The 26,147-nt window shown below is 39.1% G+C and overlaps 1 protein-coding gene across 1 annotated transcript in view; it reads right to left on the bottom strand.

Moving 5' to 3' along the window:
• Nucleotides 1-266: 266 nt before the first annotated feature.
• SOX6 (SRY (sex determining region Y)-box 6) overlaps nt 267-26,147 on the bottom strand; it is a gene marked incomplete at its 5' end in the record, with an annotated part of 259,721 nt that continues 233,840 nt past the window's right edge. The window contains 3 exons of the mRNA XM_008594985.1: nt 267-1,805; nt 14,503-14,719; nt 17,268-17,501. Of these exons, the coding sequence (XP_008593207.1) occupies nt 1,502-1,805; nt 14,503-14,719; nt 17,268-17,501 (755 nt within the window). The remainder of the gene's footprint in view (nt 1,806-14,502; nt 14,720-17,267; nt 17,502-26,147) is intronic.

The raw sequence follows: 26,147 nt of genomic DNA, 5'->3' as shown, positions 1-26,147 counted from the left end.
CCAGCTGGGACAAGGCAACTCAGTGTAAAGGTGCCAGCCCATGACAGCTCCACTGTAGACTCCTACACGGCCTGCATGCCTTGGCTTCAGGTTTGGCTGCAGGACTGTCCTGCCTGGCAGTCACCACTGCTGACCCTTGTTGGTGAATGAACTTCAGGGGGAAATGCCACTGATGCAGATCCTACCACTTGTTGTTGAAGTGAATTAGGGGGAAGTTCTGGTAAAATATTTGAGGTCACAGTGAACCTCAGGGGCATACCTGTTTGAGTGTAAGACTATACACCTATACCCAAATACACAGCCCTGTAGACAGATATACACTTATGTTTAAAAACAATAATATAGGTATTTAATAGTATCTTGTTTCAGAAATGCTTCCAGATGCTCTGGGGACATAAAATCACTATGTACATCTTTTGTATCTAGCAGGAGAAGGAGGTGAAAGGGCTGAAAGTTCTTCGGGGAAGGAGGTTGAAAAACAAGAATTATTAAATTAATGCCACCAACAACATTTTAAAAAATAAATAGTAAGTGGACCCTTGACATTCTGGAATGAATAAATTATTTAAGAGAAAATGTGTTAAGACTGAATGTCAGGGTTAAAGGCAAAGGGATAAATGGATGTAGTGAGAGGTGGTCTCAGGCAGAGAAGACCACCGTGTCGGTATCTGGTGTGGGGATTGCTCTGGTGTGTGGACGTCATACCACATCACACACTGATGGCACGTCAAGAGGCAAACACAAATGGGTACATGCACTGTGGCAACCTTTTTAATTCCTTACAATATCTTGTCTCCAGATTCCTGAGTACTTTATCATTTTCTGGAAAAAAATGTGTGGTTTGCTATTTTATTTTAAGATGCCAAAGATTGTCTAAGCCTTTGCAGTGTCTCCTTTAAGACTTTCAAAATATTAAGAATCAAAAGTTACGAAAAGTTTGGCACATTCAAAATTTAACTCTACACATGGAAAAATGGAATTCCGAGGCCTTTTGAATATGCTCTACATGCAGCTGCACACGCTGTGGACTTGTTCTGTTTCACAATATGAAATCCTCAGTTGTTTTCTAAAATAATTCAGAATAAAAACACATTCACAACCTGTAGGCCGGCACAGCATACCTGAGTGAGAATGTTTAACCCCATCTAAAACAGTAACTTAAACCTTTATCAAACATCCAAAAAAAAAAAAATAAGACAAAAATATAAGACTTGTAAGACAGCTATGGGTTGAGATAAGTTTTCAAGTCCTGGTGTCTCATATTTAATAAGTCTTCACCTAAATTATAAAAACAACAACAACAACAATAACAATAACGACAAAAAACTCAAGTTCATGAAAAATCAGGGAAAACTTAATCTGTCTCACACTTTACGAAACAATTAAGACCATTCTGCTGATGTAATTGTGGAGCCACAAATGCATGCGGGCTCTTTAAGAACTTTTTGTTAGGGAGGGGGGTGAAATGTCAGAGTATTTTCATTTAGCAAACAAAAACTCCTCAGTTGGCACTGACAGCCTCCGGGGCTTCATTTTCACTGCTATAGTCTGATTTGGGGTCATCTTCATAGTCGTCATACATTTCCATCTCATCCTCTCCATTAATCACTTCGTTTCCAGCTAGGCTTCCACCTTCCGTCTTCATGCCGTAAGTGCTCTGAATGACTGGGAGGCTGGGCTCTGGGCTGGCCGAGGTGCTAGAGCAGTCAGATGTCATCTGAGGCGATGGTGTGGTCGTTGCCATAGTAATAGCACCAGGATACACAACACCTGTTCCTGTGGTGATTGGAATCTGGGGCTGTTGCCTGTATAGATTCAAAAAATAAAATAAAGCAAGGGGAAATATGTACATATATGTTCTTTGCTGTGGCACTGGAATTCATTCCCCACACTTCCAAGGGGGGGGGGGCAGATTAACTTTCTAAGCAAATGACAAAATGTGACAAAGGTGTTCCCTGGAGAAGTCTTACAAAACTCCCTGATGCTATGGTTGGGGGTTAAACAATAAAATGAAGAAATCTATTGATGATTTTGCAACACAAAAGCAGGGTTCTTTTAACATGGGAAATACAGTGAAGGTTAAATAATACTTGGCATTGAGAATGAATGCTATAGTTAATTCCACAAAGTTACATGTGAGATCATTTTTTGAAGATCTCCAAGAACACTTAACAAAAAAAATAGACTAGTGGCATGAGAAATATTATAATGACACTCTCAAGGTTTGTGTCATCTTCCCTTTGGTTTAACAACTGTGTGAAGGAAAGATCCAGATGAGAAAGGACCTACTATGTCCCAAAGATTCAGATTTAGCAAAACATTTATTTGGTATCCATGCAAACGTCTACTTATTTCTGTGGCTGAACTTGTAGGGAAGGATCACTATGGAAGGATTATCTTAGATGTCATTACTCGTGAGGCACTGGGATGGAACTGGGGCTAGGGCTGGAGCTGAAGTTGGAGGAGTGAGAGGTTAAGAGCAGCAAGATCTTTGCAGTTGAACAGAATAACAGACACCAGACACGTTGACTCATCCTAGATCCAACCAGGTGCCAAGGCCTGATCACACCAGATCATTCCTTCATAATGTTACCCTAGTTCAAATAAACTTACCAGACACTTTGTGAGAGTCAGTCTCTCCTTCAGCAGAGAGACAGAACTATTATGTCTCTTCATTTCACTGGAAGCATTATAACTGCTATACAGGAATTAAAGATCAACTTAACTCAGAAGCTATGACTAAACAGTGTTTTCATGGATGCAATATTCACCAAGTGTTTCTCAATCTTCATGAACAGTAAATTACAGCTGAAATTCATTTCGAAATGTTATTGTAACTATCCTTTCTGAGCCTCAGTCTCCATATATTTATAAATGTTGGGGTTAGGGAAGTTCCGGAAGGTCTTTTCACCTATTTGTACTCATAGCTTCAGGTCAGTCATCACTTGAACAATTCTTATTGACCCTACACATTAGTGTTGAAACTTTCTATCCACTTTAACAGGAACATATCCTGAATCTATGAAGAGGTAGCTTAGTTACCAGCTATTCTTTGACATTTCCAGGAGCAAAGTTCTCTCACAAAGGCCTGCACACCCTTCAGCCTGGTAGAAGGAAAGTGATGGAGACGGCCTAGAAACACCCTGTGAGGGATCCGATCGTGCTGCTTAGTTACCAGCTATTCTTTGACATTTCCAGGAGCAAAGTTCTCTCACAAAGGCCTGCACGCCCTTCAGCCTGGTAGAAGGAAAGTGATGGAGACGGCCTAGAAACACCCTGTGAGGGATCCGATCGTGCCATCTTTAACAACCTCTTTCAATCCCTATAAGGCATAATAATGATTCCTTAACCTTTCACTAACATAACATATAAAATATTTTTGTATATACTACCTCATTCAATTAATGTGAAAGCCCCACAAGTTATTATTATTCCCATTTTTCAGATGAAGAAAATAAGGCACTGTATTCAATAACCAGCAAAGCCAGAATCTGAACACAGGCCATCACCTGACTTGACTCCCATCACTCTTTCCTTTACAGATATTCAATATACAGAGACAGTAAGCTCGCTTTATCTCATAAAAATTCCTGATGTCTATAGAGTCTGTCAGCACCAAGTTGACAGTAAGCACATGATATTAATCCAATTTTTATGATTCTCAGAGTGAGGTTTTTTGACTGCCTGAAGGAAGCAGGTGATAGAAGAATCTAAATCTATGTATAGAAACATCTTATAAAATACTGGTTTCTCTCTCATGGAATCAAATTCTAAAAACAGAATACTTCTTGCTTCCTAAATTTTGGGTAAATTAACACAAATTAAATTTCATGCAAACCTGCCCAAGGCAGTGAATGCCTCATTAAATTTTTTAATGAATTTAGATAATTGCGATAAAAATACTTTTCTCTTAATCACATTATGAGTTAGAGTAAAAACTTTTTACTGCAATATTAACCCATTTTACAGATTTTCCAGTTTGACAAGCTAATCTATAATACGAACTCTGCATACCAATACACATTATCAAATGGCACATTTTCTTTTTACAAAGACTAGATGGTCATTTCTGCAGTATTTTTATCAAAATAAGCATAGGTCTATTAAACAAATTTAAACTGAGCTCCTTTTATGTGCTGGGGACTATACTTAGATGCTTTTACATTATCTTATTTAATCCTCAGAATAAGTTTGAGAGGTTAAGTATCATTTCCCCTCTTTTATAGATGAAGTAACCAATTAAGGGTCAAAGAGTTTAAGCTGTTTGAACCCTTCCCCATATCACAAATTCTCTACTAGATATCAAGATTGGGGTGAGAAAGGTAAATTCACACTATCAGAAAAATACTTAGCAATTTGAATTAGAATCAAAATCTTCTAAACTGGGCTCCACATACTTAACAGGATTTGGACATGAAATTGGTAATGGAATGCTAAAAATAAACAAGAAAATAAAACATCTGTACAACTTACTTTCTGGAGGAAGACACATATGAAATTCAAAAGCTTACTCCTGGGTGGTAGAGAGATATGCCTGTTTTAAGCCCCCAACCAGTGCTAAAGTCTAAAATGGTGATGGTAAAAACCCAGGGGTTACTCCCCACCTTGAGGAAATGAAAGTGGTGCAGCTCTGGTAAGGGTCCCACCTTCACATACAACTGTTCCAGGGCGTACGTAAGTGCTAGAGTGAGAGCTTATCCCAGAAGAAACGACTTTTGCCTCACCACGGCCTTCTGGGAAGAAGGTTATGAGGTGCAGTGCAAGAGCTCGGGCTCTGGAGTCCGACAAACTTGGCTTTAAGTCCAAGTCCCACCATTACCGGCCGTGCGATCTTGAGCAGGCTGATTATCATTACCAATATTCCCTCTCCTCATCTAAGAAGAGAACACTCACTTTACAGTTATGAGGTGCAGTGCAAGAGCTCGGGCTCTGGAGTCCGACAAACTTGGCTTTAAGTCCAAGCCCCACCATTACCGGCCGTGCGATCTTGAGCAGGCTGATTATCATTACCAATATTCCCTCTCCTCATCTAAGAAGAGAACACTCACTTTACAGGAATGTCAAGGAGATTAATTAAGAACATATATGTAAGCATGACATATAGACAGGAGATACTCAAATGTTAATTCCCTTTTCTTTCCCACTGAAAAAAATCCCAAAAGATTAACACTTGGTTCTGTAAAACCCTTTTTCTAACCCTAACCCCGTCCTTTCCTCAATTCCTGAAATCTTTCCATTGTACCTTCTGGAACTCTACTGCCAGTCCTCGCTGCCTCACCTCCTTGCTGTAACTGAACCTTGGCTCTCTCTTTAGGACACTGCTCTCTCTACAACCCTCTTAAGAGTTAGCTGTTGCTTTCCACACCCCCCAAACCAATGGGCTGGAGGTGGGGTAGCTCCCTTCCCTAGTCTCCCATTACTTCTCCCAAGCTATTTTGCATCCCTCCATCTTAAAAAAATCTCATCTTTGAATGTCATGTCACCCAGGCTATGTCACCCACAAACACGCTTACCTACTTGCTGCCTGGTTCTTCCCCCTCATTGCTTCAAAGCCCTTGGCTCCTGGCTCCCTGCTGCTCTCTCCAACATTACCCCCACCGTGATGCTTGTTGGCGTCACTATGTAGGCAGATGATCGTTCCAACAGCTCGCTATCTCAGTTCCTTGACCTCCCCTGCTCTGTGATGTTTGGCCCCCTCCCTATCTTAGTTGCTGACGCTCTTGTCATGAAGCAGACCTTGTCATTTCCAACTGTCACTTCTCCCTCGTCTCAATCTTAAACATGCCAGTCTGACACCACATCTTGTGTTCTTAGTCCTCTCCCTCCAGTACCCCACTTCCACGATTCTTCCACCCCAGGAGGACCACAGTCTGTGGACCCCTCAGTCTACTTTTACCTCCTTCACTTACTCACGCCCTCCTGCCTTGTGCCCTTACTCACCTTTTAACCAGTTTAAATCCTGGGCTTGCTCACTCCCTCACAGACACTCTCCACTCTCTTACGGTTAAAACTTTCCTTTGATTAAATCCAACCCTCTGCCTACTCTGTTCAGCCACATAGCTGGCCTTGGCTGGAGAAAACACCCTACCGTGCTGACTAGCCTATAAATTCACAAGCGTGAACTTCAAATCGACCTCGGGGGCTATTCAGCCATCATGTTGCACATTTTCCTAGCTCACTCCTTTTCTTCTCCTAGACAACTATTTCATACCTTCTAAATTCTCCTCAAATGTCCAATATCCTCTCCTCCATTCTCACTCTAAGCTAATGACCTGGATTTCCATTCCATGGAGAAATTAGAAGCAATCAGAAGAAACTTCTCACAAGCTCCCACCATCACACTGTATCTGTGCCCCTATTCTCCGCTTGCCTTCCTGGATTTTGGATCAATTCACAAACCAATATAAGGCCAACCCCTGTGCTTGTGCACTGAAACTACTGCTCTTGTTTACTAAGGATATCTCTCCAGCAACTGCCCTTCCCATCTGCATCATCAGTTTTCACTCTCTCCTGTATCATCTCATCAAACATACTATGATAGCTCCAATATAAGGCCAACCCCTGTGCTTGTGCACTGAAACTACTGCTCTTGTTTACTAAGGATATTTCTCCAGCAACTGCCCTTCCCATCTGCATCATCAGTTTTCACTCTCTCCTGTATCATCTCATCAAACATACTATGATAGCTTCTATTAAAAAAATAATCATCATCCTCATGAAAACTGTTGACTCACATCCCCCTCCAGATATTGCTCCATTTCTCTAATCTGCTTTAAAGCAAAACTCTTTGAAAGATTGTCTCTCTCCATTTCTTCTACTCAGTTCTTTCCTATGTCTACTTTAATCACTCCCAACACTCTACCAAACAGCGTTTATGAAGTTTGCACCAACGATCTCCATGTTTTTAAATCCAAACGTCAGTTATTCCTCATCTTACTTCACCAGTGCCATGAGCAACACGTGATACAGTTGATCACTCTTCTCCTTGCTGAAATATTTTACTTTCTTGTTGTCCAAGATTCCACACTCTCCTGGCCTTCTTCCTATCTTCTTGGCTCTCCCTCTAAGTTCCTTTTCTGCTTCCCTCTCCTCTCTCTGACTCTAAGCACTGAAGTATCCAAGATCTCAGTCCTTGCACCTCTTCTCTTCTTTATCTAAATTTATTCCTTTGACAATTTTGTCCAATTCCATGGCTTTAAATATTATGTATGTGCTGACAACTCCCAAATTTCTGTCTCCAGTAAGCATCTAACTCCTAAATTCCAGACTCATATATAATTGCTTATTTGATTTGAATGTCTAAACAGCATCTCAACCTTACACGAGCAAAGCTAGACTCCTGATCATTCTCCTGTACACTTGCTCCTCTCATAGCCATCCTGATCTTGGTTAATGATTCCTTTATCTTTCCATTTGCTCAGGTCAATCCTTGGTAACTGTATTTCTTTCAAACTCTGTATCCAATCCATCAGCAAATCCTATTGATTCTCCCTTAGGAATATATACATTTCTTACCAGCATCCATCCACTTCTTACTTCCTCCACCCCTGTAAAATTGGTTCAAGTCACCATCAACTCTAATTTGATTTACTGGTTGCATGCCAGTCCCCTTTCAGGCAATTCTCCACACAGTAGATAGAGTGATCCTTTCAAAACCTAAGTCTGACATCTACTACTCTTCCTACCTACTCATTCTGCCCCTGTCATTCTGGCCTCTTTATTTCTTCATGAACAAGCCAGGCACAACGTTGCCTCAAGACTTTTGCAGTTGCTATTCTCTCTGCCCACTTCTTTTCCCAGATTTCTCTACAGCTTTCTCCTTACCTACTCAGGTCTATTCTCAAGTGTTACCTGAGTTCTCAGTGAGGTATTCCATGGCCACCTATTTAAAATTACACCCCATCCTCTGAAACTCCATACTCCTTTCCCCATTTCACTTTGTTCTAAGGCACTTATCATTATTTTATATTCATTCATTCACTTATTGATTGATTGTCTGACTTCTACCACTAGAATATAAGCTTAATGAGGACAAGAATTTTCACTGACAGAGCCGCAGAGCCTAGATAACACCTGAGACATAGGAGGCACTCAATAAATATCTGTTGAACACATAAGATGAATGAATGAATGAACAAATGAACAAACGAACAAATGAACTCGTGAGTAATTGGGAAAACAAATGACAAACGCATGTAGTCTATTCTAGAGAAGAAAAAATGCAATGAAACTAGATGTATGGGAAGACAAGGTGGTGGAAAAAAGAATATGAATATAAACATTTTTAGATGCTTGAAGGATTGTCTCCATAAATAAGGAAGAGATTTGTTCCAAAGAAGAGAATTAGAACCAACCTGCAAAGTAGCAGACAGGAAAATTATGGTTCAGTTGAGAGAAAAGAACTTTCTATCTTTAGGAGATGTTCTACAGAGAAATTAGCTCCCTTGGGAAGTGGTGAGCTCTCTAGCCCTAGAAGAGTCAGAGCAGAACTTAGAGAGGACTCCTACAATGGCTGGCTCCTTGAAGTATATAATGTCTAAGTTACAACTGATTCTGCGGATCAAAATCATAAGCCAACTGTCATGCTGATCTTCTTATCTTATTGTCATTATCAGCATAAAAAGACTGAAAAAATTAAGTGAGCATAACTAATTATAGTAGAAGAAGCTTGGGTTTCAAGGGCTTCCACCCTACCTATTGCTCCACCCTACCTATTGCTCCACCCTACCTATCTTACATTTTCTTTACTGTCAGGGATAATTCCTAGGCTGGCCTCCTTTTTTATTATTGAACATTTCCACATTTTCCTCCATGTTTTCATGGTCTCCTTCATGCTAAAACTGGAATCTACTTTCCACCAGCTTGACGTATCCAAACCTCAAGACTCTTCCTCAAGGAAGCCCTACAGTTGGTCCTAATGCACAGCAATCTCTCTTTCCCTGAGCTTTACTTGCCCTTGTCTATAAAATCAAGATTAGTACTTCATTGTATGTTATATGCAGTACTATGCTATGTATTTCATATGTGTGTGTATAACAAATTATTATTTGTTAATCTATTCATGTATGTGTCTGGCTTCTCCAACTATAGCATTTTCTGAAAGCTCATGTGTACATAAATAGTGCCTCACATACTATATTAATTTAGTACAGTGCTGGGCACATAGATGGCTTCAAATAGGCCCTTACCAATTGACTGACTAATCAGTGAGCAAAATGAAAAATCCAGCCAGTGGGCTCAAGCTTTGTCTATCAGAAATTACTTCCCTAAATGGACACATGTTTTATAATGATGAATATGTTAATTATTCTGATTAGATCATCATATATTGTACACAGGTATTGAAATTCAACTCTGAACCCCACAACATGTATAATCAATTACGTTTCAATAAAAAAAAGAAATTACTTCCCTGAAAAGCATTTTTCCTTCCTTTACAGATCAATTTCAAAGTCAAAATTCAAACACTGCAGATTTCACAAACAGAAATTGCTGGCAGGTATTGAGCTTCACAAATAATGAATGTGCACATCAAAACAAAAGTTGTGGATGTTAGTAAAAATGTATATATGCAGCTAATACGAACAGAGATGGCTAAGAACCTTCCCTTGCAGCCCAAGTAGAGTATAAGTTGGCCCTGATAAATCCCAACATAGCTGCATGGTTTCCAAATCAGAAGACTATTTCTGGAGCATAGTCTAGCATTGCCAATTGCAACAGAACTACATATTTATGTTGGCAAAGCCCCATTGTTTGCTGACCCTTCAGACCCATACAAAGTCTATAAATAAAGGCAATGAAGTTTGTCTCATTAGGAGATATGCATATACATTACACATCTCTGATACTGCAGAAAGATCTGGAATAATAGTAATCTTCTCTTTTTTTTAATTGAAACTTAGTTGATTGTACATGTCTGTGGGGTACAGAGTTGCATATCAATACCTATGTGCAATATGTGATGCTCAAATAAGGATAATTAGCATATTCAATATTATACAATATTATTGTTTTTCATATCCCTTTATCAATTCCTCCTCTACCCTACCTCCCCCTCCCCTTTTCCCACCTCTGGTAACCTCGGTGGTTCTGTTCTCTTCTTTTGGAAGTTCAAGTATTATTGTGATTGTTGTATCTTTCTTTCTTTCTCTAAGTTCACCCATGTTGCTGCAAATGGCACCTAATCCAGCTTCTTTACAGGAGGACAATACTGAAAACAGTATGGCTAGTCTATGTTAATTCAATTATATTTATAAGTATTTTATAGGCTTGATTCAACCTCTTTAGGATTAAGATCAAAATGGCAAATGTTCAAAACATTTATGGCATCATAAAGCACTAGAAAATAATTCATTTATGAAATATATACTTGGTTCATGGTGTTATTTTTCTAGAATAATAATATTTACTCTAATTTGGGGTTTCCCATATGCCAGACATTGTTCTAAGCATTTTACTTATACTAAGGTATTCAGTCTTCCAAAGGGTCCTGTGTTGTTGGTATTATTGTCATGCTCATTCTACCTATGAGGAGACTGAGAGGTACAGAGAGTTTAGATAATTTTCCCAAGGGCAAGTGGAGAGTTCAGAGGAATAAAGATTGTTATGCACCAGCTCTTACAGAGAGGAAGAAGCAGATCTAGTATTTGAGCCAGAACAGTCTGGCTGCAGAAGTCATGCTCTTAACTACTACACAACACAGCCACTAAACAATTTGTAGGCTCTAATTGATATGTGTAATGGTAAAAAGGACATATGTTTCACATTCATATAGTCTGGTTTAAATCTCAGCTCTGCCATTTACGAGCTGTGTGGCCTTGGACAAATTATTTAACCTCTCTGAACATGCTAATAAACAATTTGTAGGCTCTAATTGATATGTGTAATGGTAAAAAGGACATATGTTTCACATTCACATAGTCTGGTTTAAATCTCAGCTCTGCCATTTACGAGCTGTGTGGCCTTGGACAAATTATTTAACCTCTCTGAACATGCTAATTTTCAACCCCGTAGTGGGGGATGATATAGCCTATCTTGTAAAGTTGTTGCATCTGCATTAACTGAGCATAGTACATAGCATACAGTAAGTATTCAATAATTTACCATTATCATTGCTTAAAAAGTAGCCCCAAATTTAATATTTTATAGTACCTGCATAATTCTCTATTCGTTCACAGGTAAATTAGTGAATAAGTTTCAAACAAATGGAAGTACATTCGGTCATAGTTCTTTAGGAAAAAACATCATTGTAGCTAGATGTACCCTAATGAATATCATTTCTACATTAATAGTACTCTCATCAGGATTATTTCAAAATTCTAATACTTAATCTACAAATTGAAAGGGTTAAATCCATGGTAAGAGTTATTGATAAGTCCATTTCATAATAAAGTTAAAAAAAAAACTAATTCATCAGCTATAGTTGTGTAGTCAGTAAAATACACGAAAATGTTGAGCAATATATGCAGTTTTATTGGCTTAAAAGATATGTGTGTCTTTTCAAAATCAGCTATAAAAATTGATCTCATCCCCATTCCATCAAGAAGTCAATAGCAATCTTTGATTTTTTTGTTTTTCTCTCTACTCCTCTTGTAAGAACCTCACATCTAACGAAGATCAATTTCCAAAGATGAACCTTAGGGAGTTAATGATCTATCAAATACACCTACTTAAAAGAGAATACAAATCCTTACACGGAAATAATATTTGGCTTTATGCACAAGTGTCACCAAAGCTGAGCAGAGAAAAATGCTCAGCATTAAAGATTAAAGAATCAGGCATTGTGGTCATTGCCTGCACTTCTGTAGTCCCATTCCACAGTCTAAAATGATCCTTCCTTAAAGCACTGTCCTACACTATCAGGAACAGGATACTTTGTCTCTAAATTTCAAAGCTCTTTTTATACACCATATACCACAATCAAAGACCTCAGTTTCTCCGGGTCCTACAAGAGCTCTTGTTCAAATGACATAACCATATTCATGACTGTGCCATAATAGGTCTGGGAGGCATATTTTGAGGCAACTTGTTAAGGACAGTTCCTCAGTCATTTGGCATGTTGGAGGCCATGACCTGGATCTGAACCTTTGCTCTTTCTCACTTTTCAGAAGTCATAGGACCTCTCTAAGCTTCAATTTCTTTACCTTATTTAGAGGATTATGTGATTTGTATATCTAAAACACCTAGTACACAGTAGACAATAAATGGTAGACATTGTTTTAGTTTTTTATTTTATATACATTGATACATGTTGAGGTGTTTTGATCCAGAATTGTTTTAATGTACCCTTTAGCAAAGGGAATAAAATTAAATGATATTACTGCAAGTCATGTTTTCAAATAAGTATCAGTGAACTACAACAGTATCTTTGATAGCCTTCCAGACTGTGGTGAAAGAGACCTACTATGTATCACTACATACACAAGGGTCATGACTGGGAAGAAGGGTAGGAATCACAAAAGTTCTCAAATTTAAACTTTGGATTCTCTGTTCAAAAGAGATTATGCACAATCTCAGAGATACGCTAACAGGATTAAAAGGAGACGTTTATCACAGTCATCACAGTCTTAAATCTGTATTTTGTTACCTATGGCTATACTACCTAAGGTGTACTATAAATTGGTATTTTTCATAAATTTTCTAATTATCATATGAACAGCCCAATTATATTGCATTGTACTTTTTGGTTTTAAAAGCAAACATTTATAATACAGAGGAATTAGATAATCCTGTTCTGGCATGTCTTCATTTCTTAATATATTGGGATCTTTGGATAATAATGTAGCTTAAGCCTCTTTTTACATTTAAAAGCTTCTGCCACAGTATAAAGAAATTCATTGATTATCTAGTGTGATGTAAAATATGGTTCTACTGTGATAGTAAATACATATTAAATTGTAATGATAATGCTAGAGTTCACTTTTACTGAAAGCACTATATAAAGTACTTTTAAAAGCATTGCCTCATTGAATCCTCAACAATTGTACAAGATAGGTACTATTATTTGTTTCATTACACACATGAGAAAACAGAAGCCTAGAGCAGTTAAATAACTTGTCCAAGTTGGAGGCATGGTATCTGAACCTCAGCAGTCAAACTCCAAAGCCCACCCTCCTCCCCAAACACTCTAGTGGATTGCATAGATTCATGACCCAGACAACTTTCATTGGCTTTTTTTTTTTTTTTTGTATTCTGACTATTTACTATTCCAAGTTAATTTTATCCTTTTAAACCCGTTTCCAAAACCAACTTTTTGTTCCATGGGTTTACCTTTTGAGTGTCCTTAAAAATAAGTATCTCTTTACTTCTGTAAGGTGTCTCTTTCCACCTTTAAGTGAAGCTTACTTAGTTCCCTGGTACACCACAGGTCCTCAATGCTCCTTCAAATTAACAGTGAATGCTTTCATTGGTTTTTTTTTTTTTTTTGTATTCTGACTATTTACTATTCCAAGTTAATTTTATCCTTTTAAACCCGTTTCCAAAACCAACTTTTTGTTCCATGGGTTTACCTTTTGAGTGTCCTTAAAAATAAGTATCTCTTTACTTCTGTAAGGTGTCTCTTTCCACCTTTAAGTGAAGCTTACTTAGTTCCCTGGTACACCACAGGTCCTCAATGCTCCTTCAAATTAACAGTGAATGCAACTTCTTTTTTGCTTACTCCACTTCTCTCTCTCAAGCCCTTTCCCAAGCGTCTCCCCACTCTGATTCTAACTGCTTCAAGTTGGTGCCTCCAGAACGGTGCTCTGGTTTGCCACCCCCTGTGCTTGTAGGTCTGGGGGTGCTGAAATCTGTAGGCATCTGCATCCCCACTTATCCTGACTACTGTGGTTATGAGGGGCCTCTGTTGAATGCAGACAGCCAGTCAGCCAAGTCGAAATTTATACCAGAAATCTATTACCTAATTTATAAACAAAATGACATGAAATCAGACTTGAAGATATCAAAAACATGTCTAGTTTCAGATTTAAGCAAGAAAATCCACATTGTTACTGTTTCCACCACAGAATAATTTACTGCAACAGAAGTTTGGGATCTTATGCCAAAAATGAGGTTCTCTAACCAATGTCAAGGCCAATTATCTTGTGGTAGATCCCACAACAAAAGCAGACTATTGTGATTAGAGTCAGAAGCACCACCCAGAGAAGCTGGAAAGCTTCTGGGGATTTCTTAAGGTTAGTTTTTATTTTTTCTTCCCTGTGTGTCTGTTTAAATAAACTACCAGAAACACTGTGTGTGGGCGCTGAACATCTTAGATTGGTTTGGGAGACAATGACAGGGGCGATCAGTTGGGAGTGAGCTGTTGCAGGTTTGTTTTGATTTGAGCAGGAGCCATGCTGCAAGGCTGTGCACTTGTGACACAGCAAGGATTACCATGGCCAAGGCCCTTCCGTGTGTGAGGATCTCCTCCCTTCCCTAATCTCCTTCCCAAAACTCCTGCCAGTAGCCATCCTGTGGTTTCTTACTAGGAAGGAAAAGCCCAGGTGGCTGTTCAGGAATACTTACCCCACAGTAAAGAACTGCCTCATTTCCTGTCTCCGAGACCTCATCAGTTGCTTATACTCCCCGATCCGGAGCTTTTTGCCATCAACAATGCAGGTGCGTTTTGGTCGGGGTTTGTATTTATAGTTTGGGTACTTCTCTAAGTGGATCTTGCTTAGCCGGGCCTGCTCTTCATAATAAGGTTGCTTCTCTTGGTTGGACATGGATTTCCAGCGAGATCCTGGACATAAAAATAGCCTTAAGTATCCAAGTGGTTAAGGCAACATATTCCAGGCAAATACAACTAGATAGTCTTTCCCATCACTTCACTCAGCTGGGCTGGGTAGCTCCTATTACCACATACCACTGAGGCTCCCAACTAATCTTTTAGACTATAGAGCAAAGAACAATTTTGTATATAGTGTACCTATCGTGTTATTTCTGTCAATGATTTAAAGTTGATGCTAATATATTGTTTTAAAATATATCTTTGTTGCTTAAAGATCATCTCCTACACCAGGGTCTTTCTTCAATCCATCTGCCTATCTCTCTCAAGAGGGTTAAAAGTCTAAACTTCCTAAGCATACTTTTGAATATCACAGGATTCTTAGGAAAAGCTCTTTTGGCCCCAAAAGTTCAAACATCTCCCACACTCCAAGTATCTTTAGCAGAGCTATCCTTTGATAAGATGTCAGCAGATGTATATTATTCCATATACAAAAATCTGCTGTGCACACACTGTCTACCTTGGCCTCCAGCAATTAAAAAAACCTAAACTCTACTTAAGAAGTTATAGATTTAGAACCGGAAGGTACAGTTGAAATTATAGATACCATTTACAAGTACTATAAACAATCATTCAAAGCTGTACCAATAAAAGTACAAAAAAATTTAATATGGTTTATACAGGAAGAAGGAAAAGTATTCACTTCTCTAATGTTGTTTATAAAGAATTACCTAAACACTTGACGGAGGGATGTGTTTTTTTACGTGTATCGAATTGCATTTTTGGGTCTCACTGGTGAATAAAGCAGTAGCAGCCGTGGAGATTGGATATTAGCTATTCTTCAGTGGAGATTTTTCATACATAAACAAATGGAAAAGTTGAACAAATATTCTCCATAGCCAGCAATATCCTGGTCTGCCTTAATAACACATCCATCCCTGTTCTTTCTTGATTGTTGTGCAAAAGTTGTGTAGAAAGTGTACATGGATAAGCACCTCTGTGTTCTGCTGGCTCCCAGCAGCTTAAAGCCCCAGTTAACAGAGGATTCTTGGTCCTGTTGAGATGCTTGTCCTCAAAGTTTACATTTTAATGAATATACTTACTATACTCCTAATAATTTTTCCCAGAATGCACATCAATAATTAAATGGAAACAGAGAGGTTCTGTGCCCATGTGAAAGCTTACTCTCATTGCTACTAAAATAGCAAGAAAAAATATGAAAATCTCAAAGTTAGGTATCAAATTGTGAGGCCAGAGAAGCACTGATTTTTTTTAGAATGTCTTTTAATTTGAAAAATATATAATATTTCCATTAGGAACATTTTGGTCTGAAAGGTATTTAAATTCAAAAAAATAACATACTTATGCATATTTCTGAAGCTCTAAAACTAAAACCCCTCTTAATTATAATGACATTTAGTATCCACCTTGAAATTCAAAAGGCAAAAGGCAAAAAAAAGAAAAACTTGTATTTTAACATTTCACCACTATTTGATTTTATGTATGTTTTAAATTTTCTTAGAGGTCACTGCCTAAAATGTCTCAGAATCAAGTTAAATTATTTATACAGTGACAAAACATGTGTATTTGTGTATGTCCAGATCACTGATATTTACTCAGGTTAAATATTTATTGCTTTTGAACAAAACATTTAAAAAATAAAACCACAGTTTGTCTCTAATGTTTTTCAGCTTCTTAAACGGCTCCCTTTGAGATTTTGTCACATCATGACAGCTTAAATAGAACAGTGCCTTCTGTGTTTTTTCTTTTTAAAGAGGAAACATGTTGACTGTAATGCTGCATGTTGAATAAAATATGTTCAATATGTTGAGCACAATAATTCCAAACTGTATAATCTGCACTAGGCAAGCTTTACACTAATAGAACAAGACTTGAGTTTAATACTGAGAAACGGGAGAATCACTCTGGCAATTTACCGCAAAATGGGCCCCTGCCCTGTGATCTGTGTGTTCAGCTCACTGCTATGAAATTTAAACCAGTCATATCTTATTAAAGTAAATGTAGCTTTATTTTACAAGTTTTAAAGTTATCATTAAAAGCATTGTTCTGCACTCCATGAATTTCACACCATTTTTAGGTTCACCCCTAGTCTTGATGAAGTCTTTCAGTGAGACATATGAACCCAAGAATATTAAAGCAGAAAATTAGAGTGTATGAGTGTTTCCAAGGCTTCAGAGCAACTTGTGAATTTAAGAAGACTGAATAATAAAAGGAGATAAAGCTTGTCTCCATGATTCCTGTTTAGCAGTGACCTCTCAAGAGTTACTAAATTCACAATATTAACACATACTATAAATAGGTTTGTCTCTAAGTTTTCAGCCAGTTCTGCCCCAGCACCTGGTGGCTGTAAAACTCCTAAACCTAAATGCCATGTTGTGGGATGGGGAGGTAGAGATGATGACAAAGGCTCCTGTAGCAGCTGGCTGGGCTTCATCTAACTTCTGCCAACTGCAGTCTCCCTTAGGAGCCTAGTTCTGCCCCTGCTTCCCACTCTTGCGGCACTCACGCGGTAGATCAGCAGAAGCTGTGCCACTGCACTCACCTAAAATTTTGCTGATGTTGGAGTTATGCATATCGGGGAAGGCCTGAAGGATTTTCCTCCTCTCATCCTTCGCCCAAACCATGAATGCATTCATTGGTCGCTTGATGTGTGGCTCGCTGCTGGCACGGCCGCGGGCGTCCCTGTAGACTCGTGCTTCAGCCACAGTGGCACCTCCTGTTGGCCAACAATAATACTGCTGTAGTTTAGCTGCAGAGCCATTCATTGCTTTACTTCCTGTAATGTCAGGGCAGGAAGAACAAGATGAGTGCAAAGCATTATTATGTGCATAATGTAACAGCTTGCACCTGATTCCCTTGTTTTCCCTAGGCTCTGCTTTCCTTTTCTCAGTGAACTCTTGGAAGCAGAAGACAGAATCAAATGACCATTCTACAAGCCCTTCTGATGTCAAAGTCAAAGACACACTGGGCAGAATTAATTTTGCATGTTTTTACACACAATGCAGGTGCAATTTACTACAAAATCAATTCTAGCTGATTGTAAGGCAATGACTGGCATTATTTTATGGTAAACTTTCCTGTTGTAATTCCTTCTTTCAAAAGCAGACTCTTACCTGTTATTTTGGCCTCATTTACCAAAAATCACAGCCACTTCTCTGCTCTTCGGGGGGGGGGTTTATATTTCAGAGGACAGCACAAATAATGAAATATGGCCAAGGAAGGACAAGAAACACAGATCCACGGGAGAGTGAAGGAAGCCTTCCTGGGAGGAAAGCAGCAGCTAGGAAAGGCCTTGAAGGATAATAATAGATGGCATCCCACAGCCCGGGTTCAAATCCCATCTCTGCTGTTCACCAGCTGCGTGACCAAGACAAGCTACTTTACTTTTCTGTGCCTCCTTTTCCTTATTTGTACAATGGGGACAAAAAAAATAGCTCCAAGACCATTGGGTGTTGTGATGATTAATTGAATTAGTACATGTATAGGGCCTACCCCATAGGAAGTGCTCAATACAAGTTAGCTATTAAATGGCTATTATCTGTTAAGTGGGGCTAATAATAGAGCTTATTCTGCTGCCAGCATAAAGAGGAGAAAATTCTGGTAAAGCACTTAGCATAGGACCTAGCACATGGTAAGCACTAAATAATGTTGCTATTCATTGTTATCGTCATTGTTGGCAGCGGGGTGGGGCAGAGGGGGGAGTGAAAGGCAGGCAGTGCAGGGCATTAATTAGCTCCCTTCCTCTCTTTCCGGGTTCCAGGCCCTCCGTTTGGCCCCACGCCCTTGGCTGCCAAGTGTCATCTTCAGATCCCCAGCCATGAATCCCCCCGGAAGCTGGAGCAAAGGGAAGGCTGATTTGGGCCACTTTCCTCTGTTCTCAATCAAATGTGCTGCTTTTCTGCCTGGCTTCACACATTGTAAAAGGCAGCCGCGTGTGGATTGCTCAGTGTCCACACATCGGGTTCCTCCTGACCCGCTGTTCGCCCGCTGATGGATCCGAAGCCCATTATTGTAATGGATTTGCTGTTGGGAAGAAGGGGCATCCGCCTCATAAATCCCTGCCCCGGGGGATCACCTCCAGCGGGCCGTCCTCCACGTAGTGGAGTTTACTCTAACGGATTTGTTCAGTGATTTCTGAAAGACAGATAAGCTCTAATGAGTGCCCTGAGATGATACCACTCAGAGTCAAGATAGAAGAAACACAAGACTTTTTGGAGCAACGATTTGAGTTCTCTTTCTTTTTTTTTTTTTCAGTCCACCTTCTGAAAGCGTTGTAATACCGTCTTGCTGTTAGGTTAAAAAAAAAAATACTGCTAATGAAATGCATAGAAAAGTAAAAACATGTCATGCAAATTAGACACCTTTGGGGATTTTGAAAAACTTGTTTGAAGGGCTAATTAAGAAGCTATTAAAAATAATTAATAATAATCTGCTTTTCCCAAATTCTTTTCAGTTCAGAAGTGTAAGTGACGTCATTTTTATTTCACTTTTTAAAACACGTAAGTAGCTGCTCCGTTTACTGGGATTTTTTTTTTTTTTTCAAATAGCAGGTCTTCGTTTACCTGAAAATATTTTTCTAAACTTTTAATGATTTTTTTCAAGGTAATCCCATTTGTGCCCTTCCTTCCTCATGTTTTCCTTTTCTGCTTGAGCTGGTTCATGCAGCAGATCGTTCAGCAAATGCGGTCAATGCACCATCGCAAGAGTGATTCTAGGTCTCACTGGGAGAAAATTGTTGTGAGTTACAGGAAATTAAAAAATTCCTGCAATACCAACCCACTTCTCAAAGTCAATCTGTGGTATCCCAGCATCCACTCGACTCTGAAGTCAGGCCAGAATGATTTTTGAAGAGTAATTTCCAGCCTTATAAAGGGTCACGTCGTGTATTGAAGCCATATTTGCTTCTGTGTTTTGTAAATTTCGAACTCATTACTAAACCTTTGTCTCTTCCACCCAGTGTCTGGCTCTTACCTCGTCCTCATCAATCTGAGCCTTAAAAATCTAATGAAAAATGCCAGAACACGTTTTGCACGTGAAAATGTGATAAAACACCAATTGTTACAAACCTGGGGAGGAACTGATTTTCAAGGATGGGCGAGGAGGCTGGCTGCTGCTCTTTACAGCCAGCTTATGGCTAGGTCTCAGGACACCCCCAGGAATACAAAGAAATAAACAGGATATTCCCACTCTCCTCTGAGCCCCACTGTTCCCTGTCTTTGATATAAGCCACAGGCCGTGTCTACTCCCCCAAATTCCAAACTGTTCATGCCCTAAGCACCAGGCTAGAAAACTAGCAGTGTCTCAATTTTCCTTTTAGAAGGCATGTGTCAGAGGTCTCTGTGTTCCTGTGGAATGGTGTTGGCCTCAGCCTGTGTTCCAAGATAGTAGCTCAGTTAAGCCGTGGACACCTTGAGAATTTCACTTGGTATCTCATAATGGCCAGAGAAACCCCACCATTGGGTTCTGTGGTTTTCTCCAAAGAGATGGAGATGGAGATGATCATGGTCTTTGGCACATTAAGAAGTTGATGAAGGCTGTGGGACCTTCTGAACACACACATACACACACGCACACACACATGCACACCCACACGAGCACACGCAGTCTCGCTCTCCCTCTCTCTCCCTCTCTCCTCCTCTCTCTCTCTCATTCTTGTTTTTGTCTTGCATCTCATTTTAAAGAGTCTGCACTAAGATCTTTTGGTGTAGGTATACTCACCTGAGCTCCCTTCACCTGGGTAGATGGAGTCCATGTGGAGAAATGGAAAAAACATGAACTTGATGGCAAGCTGACAGGTTTGCAAATGAGTTCTGCCACTTCCTAGCTGTGTAGCCTTGGACAAGTCACTTGACCTCTCTGCGTCTTCTTTTCCTCACATGCAAAACAAAGATGATAATAGCTAATTTTCAGGTTTGTGCTGAGAATGGGCAAAAACATGGGCAAAGGGCCTGGTGCCAAATCTGACATACAGTAGCGCTAGGGAAATGGAGGCCCATCTTTTGGCCCAGATGGTTCTGGGCTCTGCTTTAAGAAAAGCAGGTGGGTCCATTGAAGTGGCTGCTGGGGAATCATTGCTGCGTGCTGCCCTGAAAACTACAGATTCGGGGATGGAACGGCTCTGGAACAGCTCTGTTCTTTAACACCCAGCCTGACACCTCCTAATGAAATGTAAATGAGGGTTCTCACAAGCCAGGCATTTGCTTTGGAGGGGCCATAATAATCATATACATTGTATATTGACAAAATAAAAATTAAAAAAAAAAAAAATCACAGCCACTTCAAACTATATGTTTCTCTAGATAGAATTCTTTTGCACAATATTGTGCCTTGGTCTATGCTAAATCCCACCCGTCCTTCATGCCCCTTTCAAATGTTGGTGTGTGTCATGAGTTAATTAATTAATTCAATGGAAAATATGAATTGACCCATTTCTATGAGCTAGGCTTTATGCCAGGTGCTAGAGATACAAAGGTGAATAAAATATCTCCTGCTTTTAAGGAGCTCACAGTTCAGAGGGGAGACACAATTATAACAAAAGGTCTGATAAGTACTGCAATATTGAAGTTAACAGGGCACCAAAAGAACACCAGGCAGGGTGGCCAGATAATGCTTCCTAGGAGACATGATTTCTAAACTGAGTCTTGAAAGAAGAATAGGAATCAACAGGTGAATGGAAGAGAAGAGAGAGTGGGCAGGGCAATTCAGACTAAAAGAACAGTATTCGCAGTGTTGCTCCCCAGACCACACTCATTCCTCTTGCTTTCAGGCTACAAGCCCCAAAGTAATTATTGTTTATGTGACTCTCTCCCTCTGATCTTTCCATCCTCAGGAATATGAGATCCCTAAAGTTAGTGATTATGTTATACTCATTCTTGTATCCCCAGGATTTCTCCCATAATAGATATCAATAAATATTCATTAAGTAAGAGATTATTTGGTTTTCAACTCATATGCAAAAGTAATAGACTAAGAGGTATTCATTTCAAGGATCTGGACATATTTTCTGTGGTTTAAGGGTAGTTCTTTAACACCCATGAAACAATCTCTATATTCCCGATGTTTCATAGTTTCCAAAGAGCTGACTCTAGTAACATATGAGTACTAGATTGAAAGCTCCTTGAGGATAGAGTTGGCCTGGGTCTCATTCACTGCTGTATTTCTAGGATCCAGTGAAGTACCTAGCACATGTAATTTCAATTAGTAAAATGTGTTAAATTAATAAATGATTGACTGATTGAATGAATGAATGTAGCTCTTGCTTGTTTCTCATGCACCCTACCAGTGTGATACACTGATATATACTTTGCAATGTGATAGCTAGTGAATATCTCCCTATAGACTAAGAATTTCTACAGTTAAATGTAAAGTGGTTGGACTTGACATTTAAAAGTGGATAGCCTCAACCAAGGCTTCTAAGGCATAAGGAGGAAAGCTTAACCCCCAAAAGTTTAGAAGCAAAATATGCATTAAAACCAACATTCTTATATTCTAGAAGTAAATCCTTTTAGCTCAGTGAAGTTATTATACAGGAACAACATAACCCAATCAATCTCTGGCCTTTCTACTCTATTTCTAGATATCTTGGTTAAGTAGAAATTTGTTTGTGTCAAAAGCAGTATTATTTGGCAAAAAATGGTCATCATTTACTACAAACAAAAGACAGGATAAAAAGTAGAATTGGCTAATATTGTAAATTTTTTTCTAAACATTAAGGAGGGCAGAGAGGGCACTTTCTAAAGATCATGCAAAAATAACATATTTTATAAACAGCTCTTCTCTTAGGCCTACTAGACAGAATGATCCCTTACATGAAAACTCTCAGATCCCAAGATGCATAACTAATATGCTACCTTTTTGCCACCAAACCCACAGTACATTAATTTCATTTAAAATGCACTGACCATACAGGATAAATTGATTTCACTTTATATGGGTTTGACAGCCATGTTTATTGTGCAGTGAAATGTAGTGTAGCTTCCAGCTGACAATATCCATCAACACAGGGCAATATGCTGACTGCTGGGCCAGATGAAGGCATACATTACTCTAGAAGTGAAACACTCAGTCAGATACGACAGTGTCTTCTCCTGAGGATCACCATGGTAATTTATGATGCTCTCAGTGCCATTACTTTACAACTGACATGGATTTAGCAATTTATATACTGGCATGCATACACATAAAAGGAGACAGGTTTGTGGAGAATGTCAGATGCAAAAACATTTCGATATTATTCTAACTACTGTGCCACAGGTGATTAACATTTGAGGTCTGCTTTTACTGTCTTAGATTTCTCTCAACCTCTGGCAAACCCAAATAGCTTCCATTTATTTCTTCATTAAAAATATGTATTTCATTGTATATGGGAAGTTTTATTCTCTTACAGACTGAAAGAGTTCGTGGTGGATTTTTAGACTCTGATTTTAGTATAGAGAAACATTCAAGGTTCTCTACTCCATACCAACTGATTCTCCCAGACATGTCATAAATATGCCCAATTTCTCTCCCTCTCAATCTATATTGCAGTCTTAGCATATCCTTTCTACACTCTTCTGCTTTACTAATTTCTACCTTTTTCCAAGGAATAGAGCTCAGGTCCCACCTCCACCAACTTCCCTGACTGACCTTTCCCCTTCCTCCCACAGCACATATTATCAACATGACACTGACTTGACACTGTATTAATTATACAGCAGATCTCTAGGACTCAAAAGGAGTGCTCTCAAAAATTGAGAAATTCAAGCACGGTGCATAATATAAAAATGCGAATTAAGACGGAGAAATTACAAAATGCTTTCAGGCATGTGCACATCTCTTTTTTTCTTGCCCCTTCTTCTCTCTTCCAGGAGGAGTGAACTGAAAAATAAATGGGAACATCCTAAGCTAAACTAGGAATGTTGTATCAGATGAACCAAGATTTGAGAAGAAGAGACTTTGGTCAAGAAGACCAAAGTTTGAAATTACTTTTAAATTGGACCTGATATATAATCAGACATCAATTACAGCAGTGACTTTTAATACCACACAAATTTTCAGTGCCCAGATCCCTTTGTAAAGTCATAACCAGGACAAACGTTTTTCCTTCTCCCCCCCCCCAATTTTTACCTTCTTTCTCTCTTATCTCCCAATATGTAGAACTCTAAGGCTATCTTATGACTATGCAAAATATGCCCAGATGTCACTCTCTTTCTTAATTAGGCAGTCAACAACAACAACAAACCAACTTTGTATGTAAAAATGGTCTCTCACTCTTGCCTTCACCACCAACACTAACATCTTGGAGAGCAGCTCTATCCTTCCCTGGACTTATAATAATACCTGAGTTGGGCCGGCCCGGTGGCGCACTGGAGAGTGCCCCGCTTGGGAGCGCGGCGGCGCTCCCGCCGAGGGTTCGGATCCCACGTGGAGACCGGTTCCGCTCACTGGCTGAGCGTGGTGCGGACGCAACACCGAGGGTTGCGATCCCGTTACCGGTCAGTAAAAAAGACAAAAAGGAAGAAAAAAGTAATAATAATACCTGAGTTAACACTTGGCATCAGAACAAGAAATACATATTATAAACTGCAAATGCCCAGCAAAGAAATGTTGAGAGTTTCTTCTATTCTGTCTTTTTACAGTGACTATGCTGTGTACAACTCTATGGGGCTCATGGAAGCATACACATGAGTACCACACAGAAAGATGCTTTTCAACAAATATTTCTTGAACTGAGTCTTTTAATAGAAAACATCTCTCAATATTACTTCCTTTTTTGTTGAAAGCTGACAACTCCTCTATTACTTAAACTCACAATCTAGGATTAGATTAAGCTTAGAGTCAGAATTTCAAGAAGGTATTAGAGGCCACAAAGTCAAAAGAACTTTTAGAAAGTGTCTCTAAACTTCCCTAAACTTTGCTTTATGAAACAAAATGGTTAGAAAATTGTTGTTGTAGCAGTATAAATACATAAATATATATGACTGTGTATGTGTGTATAGATTCAGAAATTTAAAAATCGAAATTGTACATTTTGAAAGCCCTTTTAAACAGAATAGAAAAATTTTATAGGATACTATAAATTATTTTCAAAAGGTATGATATTAACCTGTGTATTTATAGCCTAAATTCACTTTCTGTTATAATTAACTTCAGTAACCTGTGTATCAAGTGTGATTTCATACTGCTCCATTCATTAATAATACCATTAAGTGTAAAAAATTATTTCATTATTAAATAACCAATACTCTGTGTCAGAATCCAGAATTGAATTGTCCTGGGGAATAGCTCATAATTCTATGACACAGCTTCTTTTCCTTTTAATAGCAGAGGAAGCATTTGTGAGTTCAAGATATGATTTCTCATGGACAGCAGCTGCAAGAAGTCTAGACCCATAGCTATGTACCTGGAGATTACTGCTTTCCAGCTGACCTAAGAGTCTTTAATTACCGGCAACAGCAGTCCCAAATGACAGTTACTGAAAAGCCAGGAGGTCAACAGCACCACACTAGGCTTCAAGGCACAGCACGGTCCCTGTACTCCAGGAGCTTCTGCTCTGTACAACTTCCCTTAGGAGCTCAGATTGGTTAATTCACTCTTCATCTCCGAACTCACAGTTTGTATAAAAGCAAACTTTGTTAGATTAAGAAAGATAGTTAATCTACAGGGAGAAAATAGAAATCACCAAGGCAAAGACCTCCTTAAGAAGCTGTGATTTGAATGATTTAGAGAAGACAGAAGACTGAGCTTTTCCAGGTGGGTTGGAAAGAAGGCCAGTTTCACCATCATAGCCTATGGCAGTGGTCCTGAACTAGTCCTAGAGAGGCCCCTTTCTAGGCAGATTCCAGTGGTTATCTGAGTGAATGAGGGAGTGTTTGGTGTGGATTTGTGCATATATAAAGTTGTCTGGTTAATTCTATAATGTGCCTAGTAATGATTTATTTATGCATTAATCCAACAACACTTCTGACAAATTTCAGATGTACCCAGCATTGTGATGGGGTATACAAAGATAAATAACACATGTACTTTGTCTTTAAGGAATTTGGTCCAGTGGGAGAAAGACACACAAATGAAATATTAAAAAACAGTGCTAACAAAGGTAATTTTAAAACACTACAAAAGCAGAGGAGGGAAACTATTAACATGGTTGGGAGGACAGAGATGAATATTCGGGAGGCTTCAGAGTTGAAATGATGCTTGAGCAGCATCTTAAAAGAAGAGGAGGAATATCCAGCAGGTATGAGCGTGAAAGTATTCTAGGCTGGAGGATCAGTGTGAATAAAGGCACAGAGTTATAGCAAAAGCACAGTAAGTTTCAGGGAATAAAAAGGAGCTGGCTATGGCTTAGGTTTATGGAAAAGAGAGGAGAGTACTAAGATAAAATTAGAAAAGTAAATAGGGGCCAAATTGCTAAGCACCTTGAATGCTAAGCTGAGAAGTCTTT

The sequence above is a fragment of the Galeopterus variegatus genome, unplaced genomic scaffold (genome assembly GCF_000696425.1).
Source record: "Galeopterus variegatus unplaced genomic scaffold, G_variegatus-3.0.2 Scaffold169, whole genome shotgun sequence".
Lineage (NCBI taxonomy): Eukaryota > Metazoa > Chordata > Mammalia > Dermoptera > Cynocephalidae > Galeopterus > Galeopterus variegatus.
The sequence above is the reverse complement of the archived record's forward strand: the minus strand, read 5'-3'. Positions and strand labels throughout refer to the sequence as shown.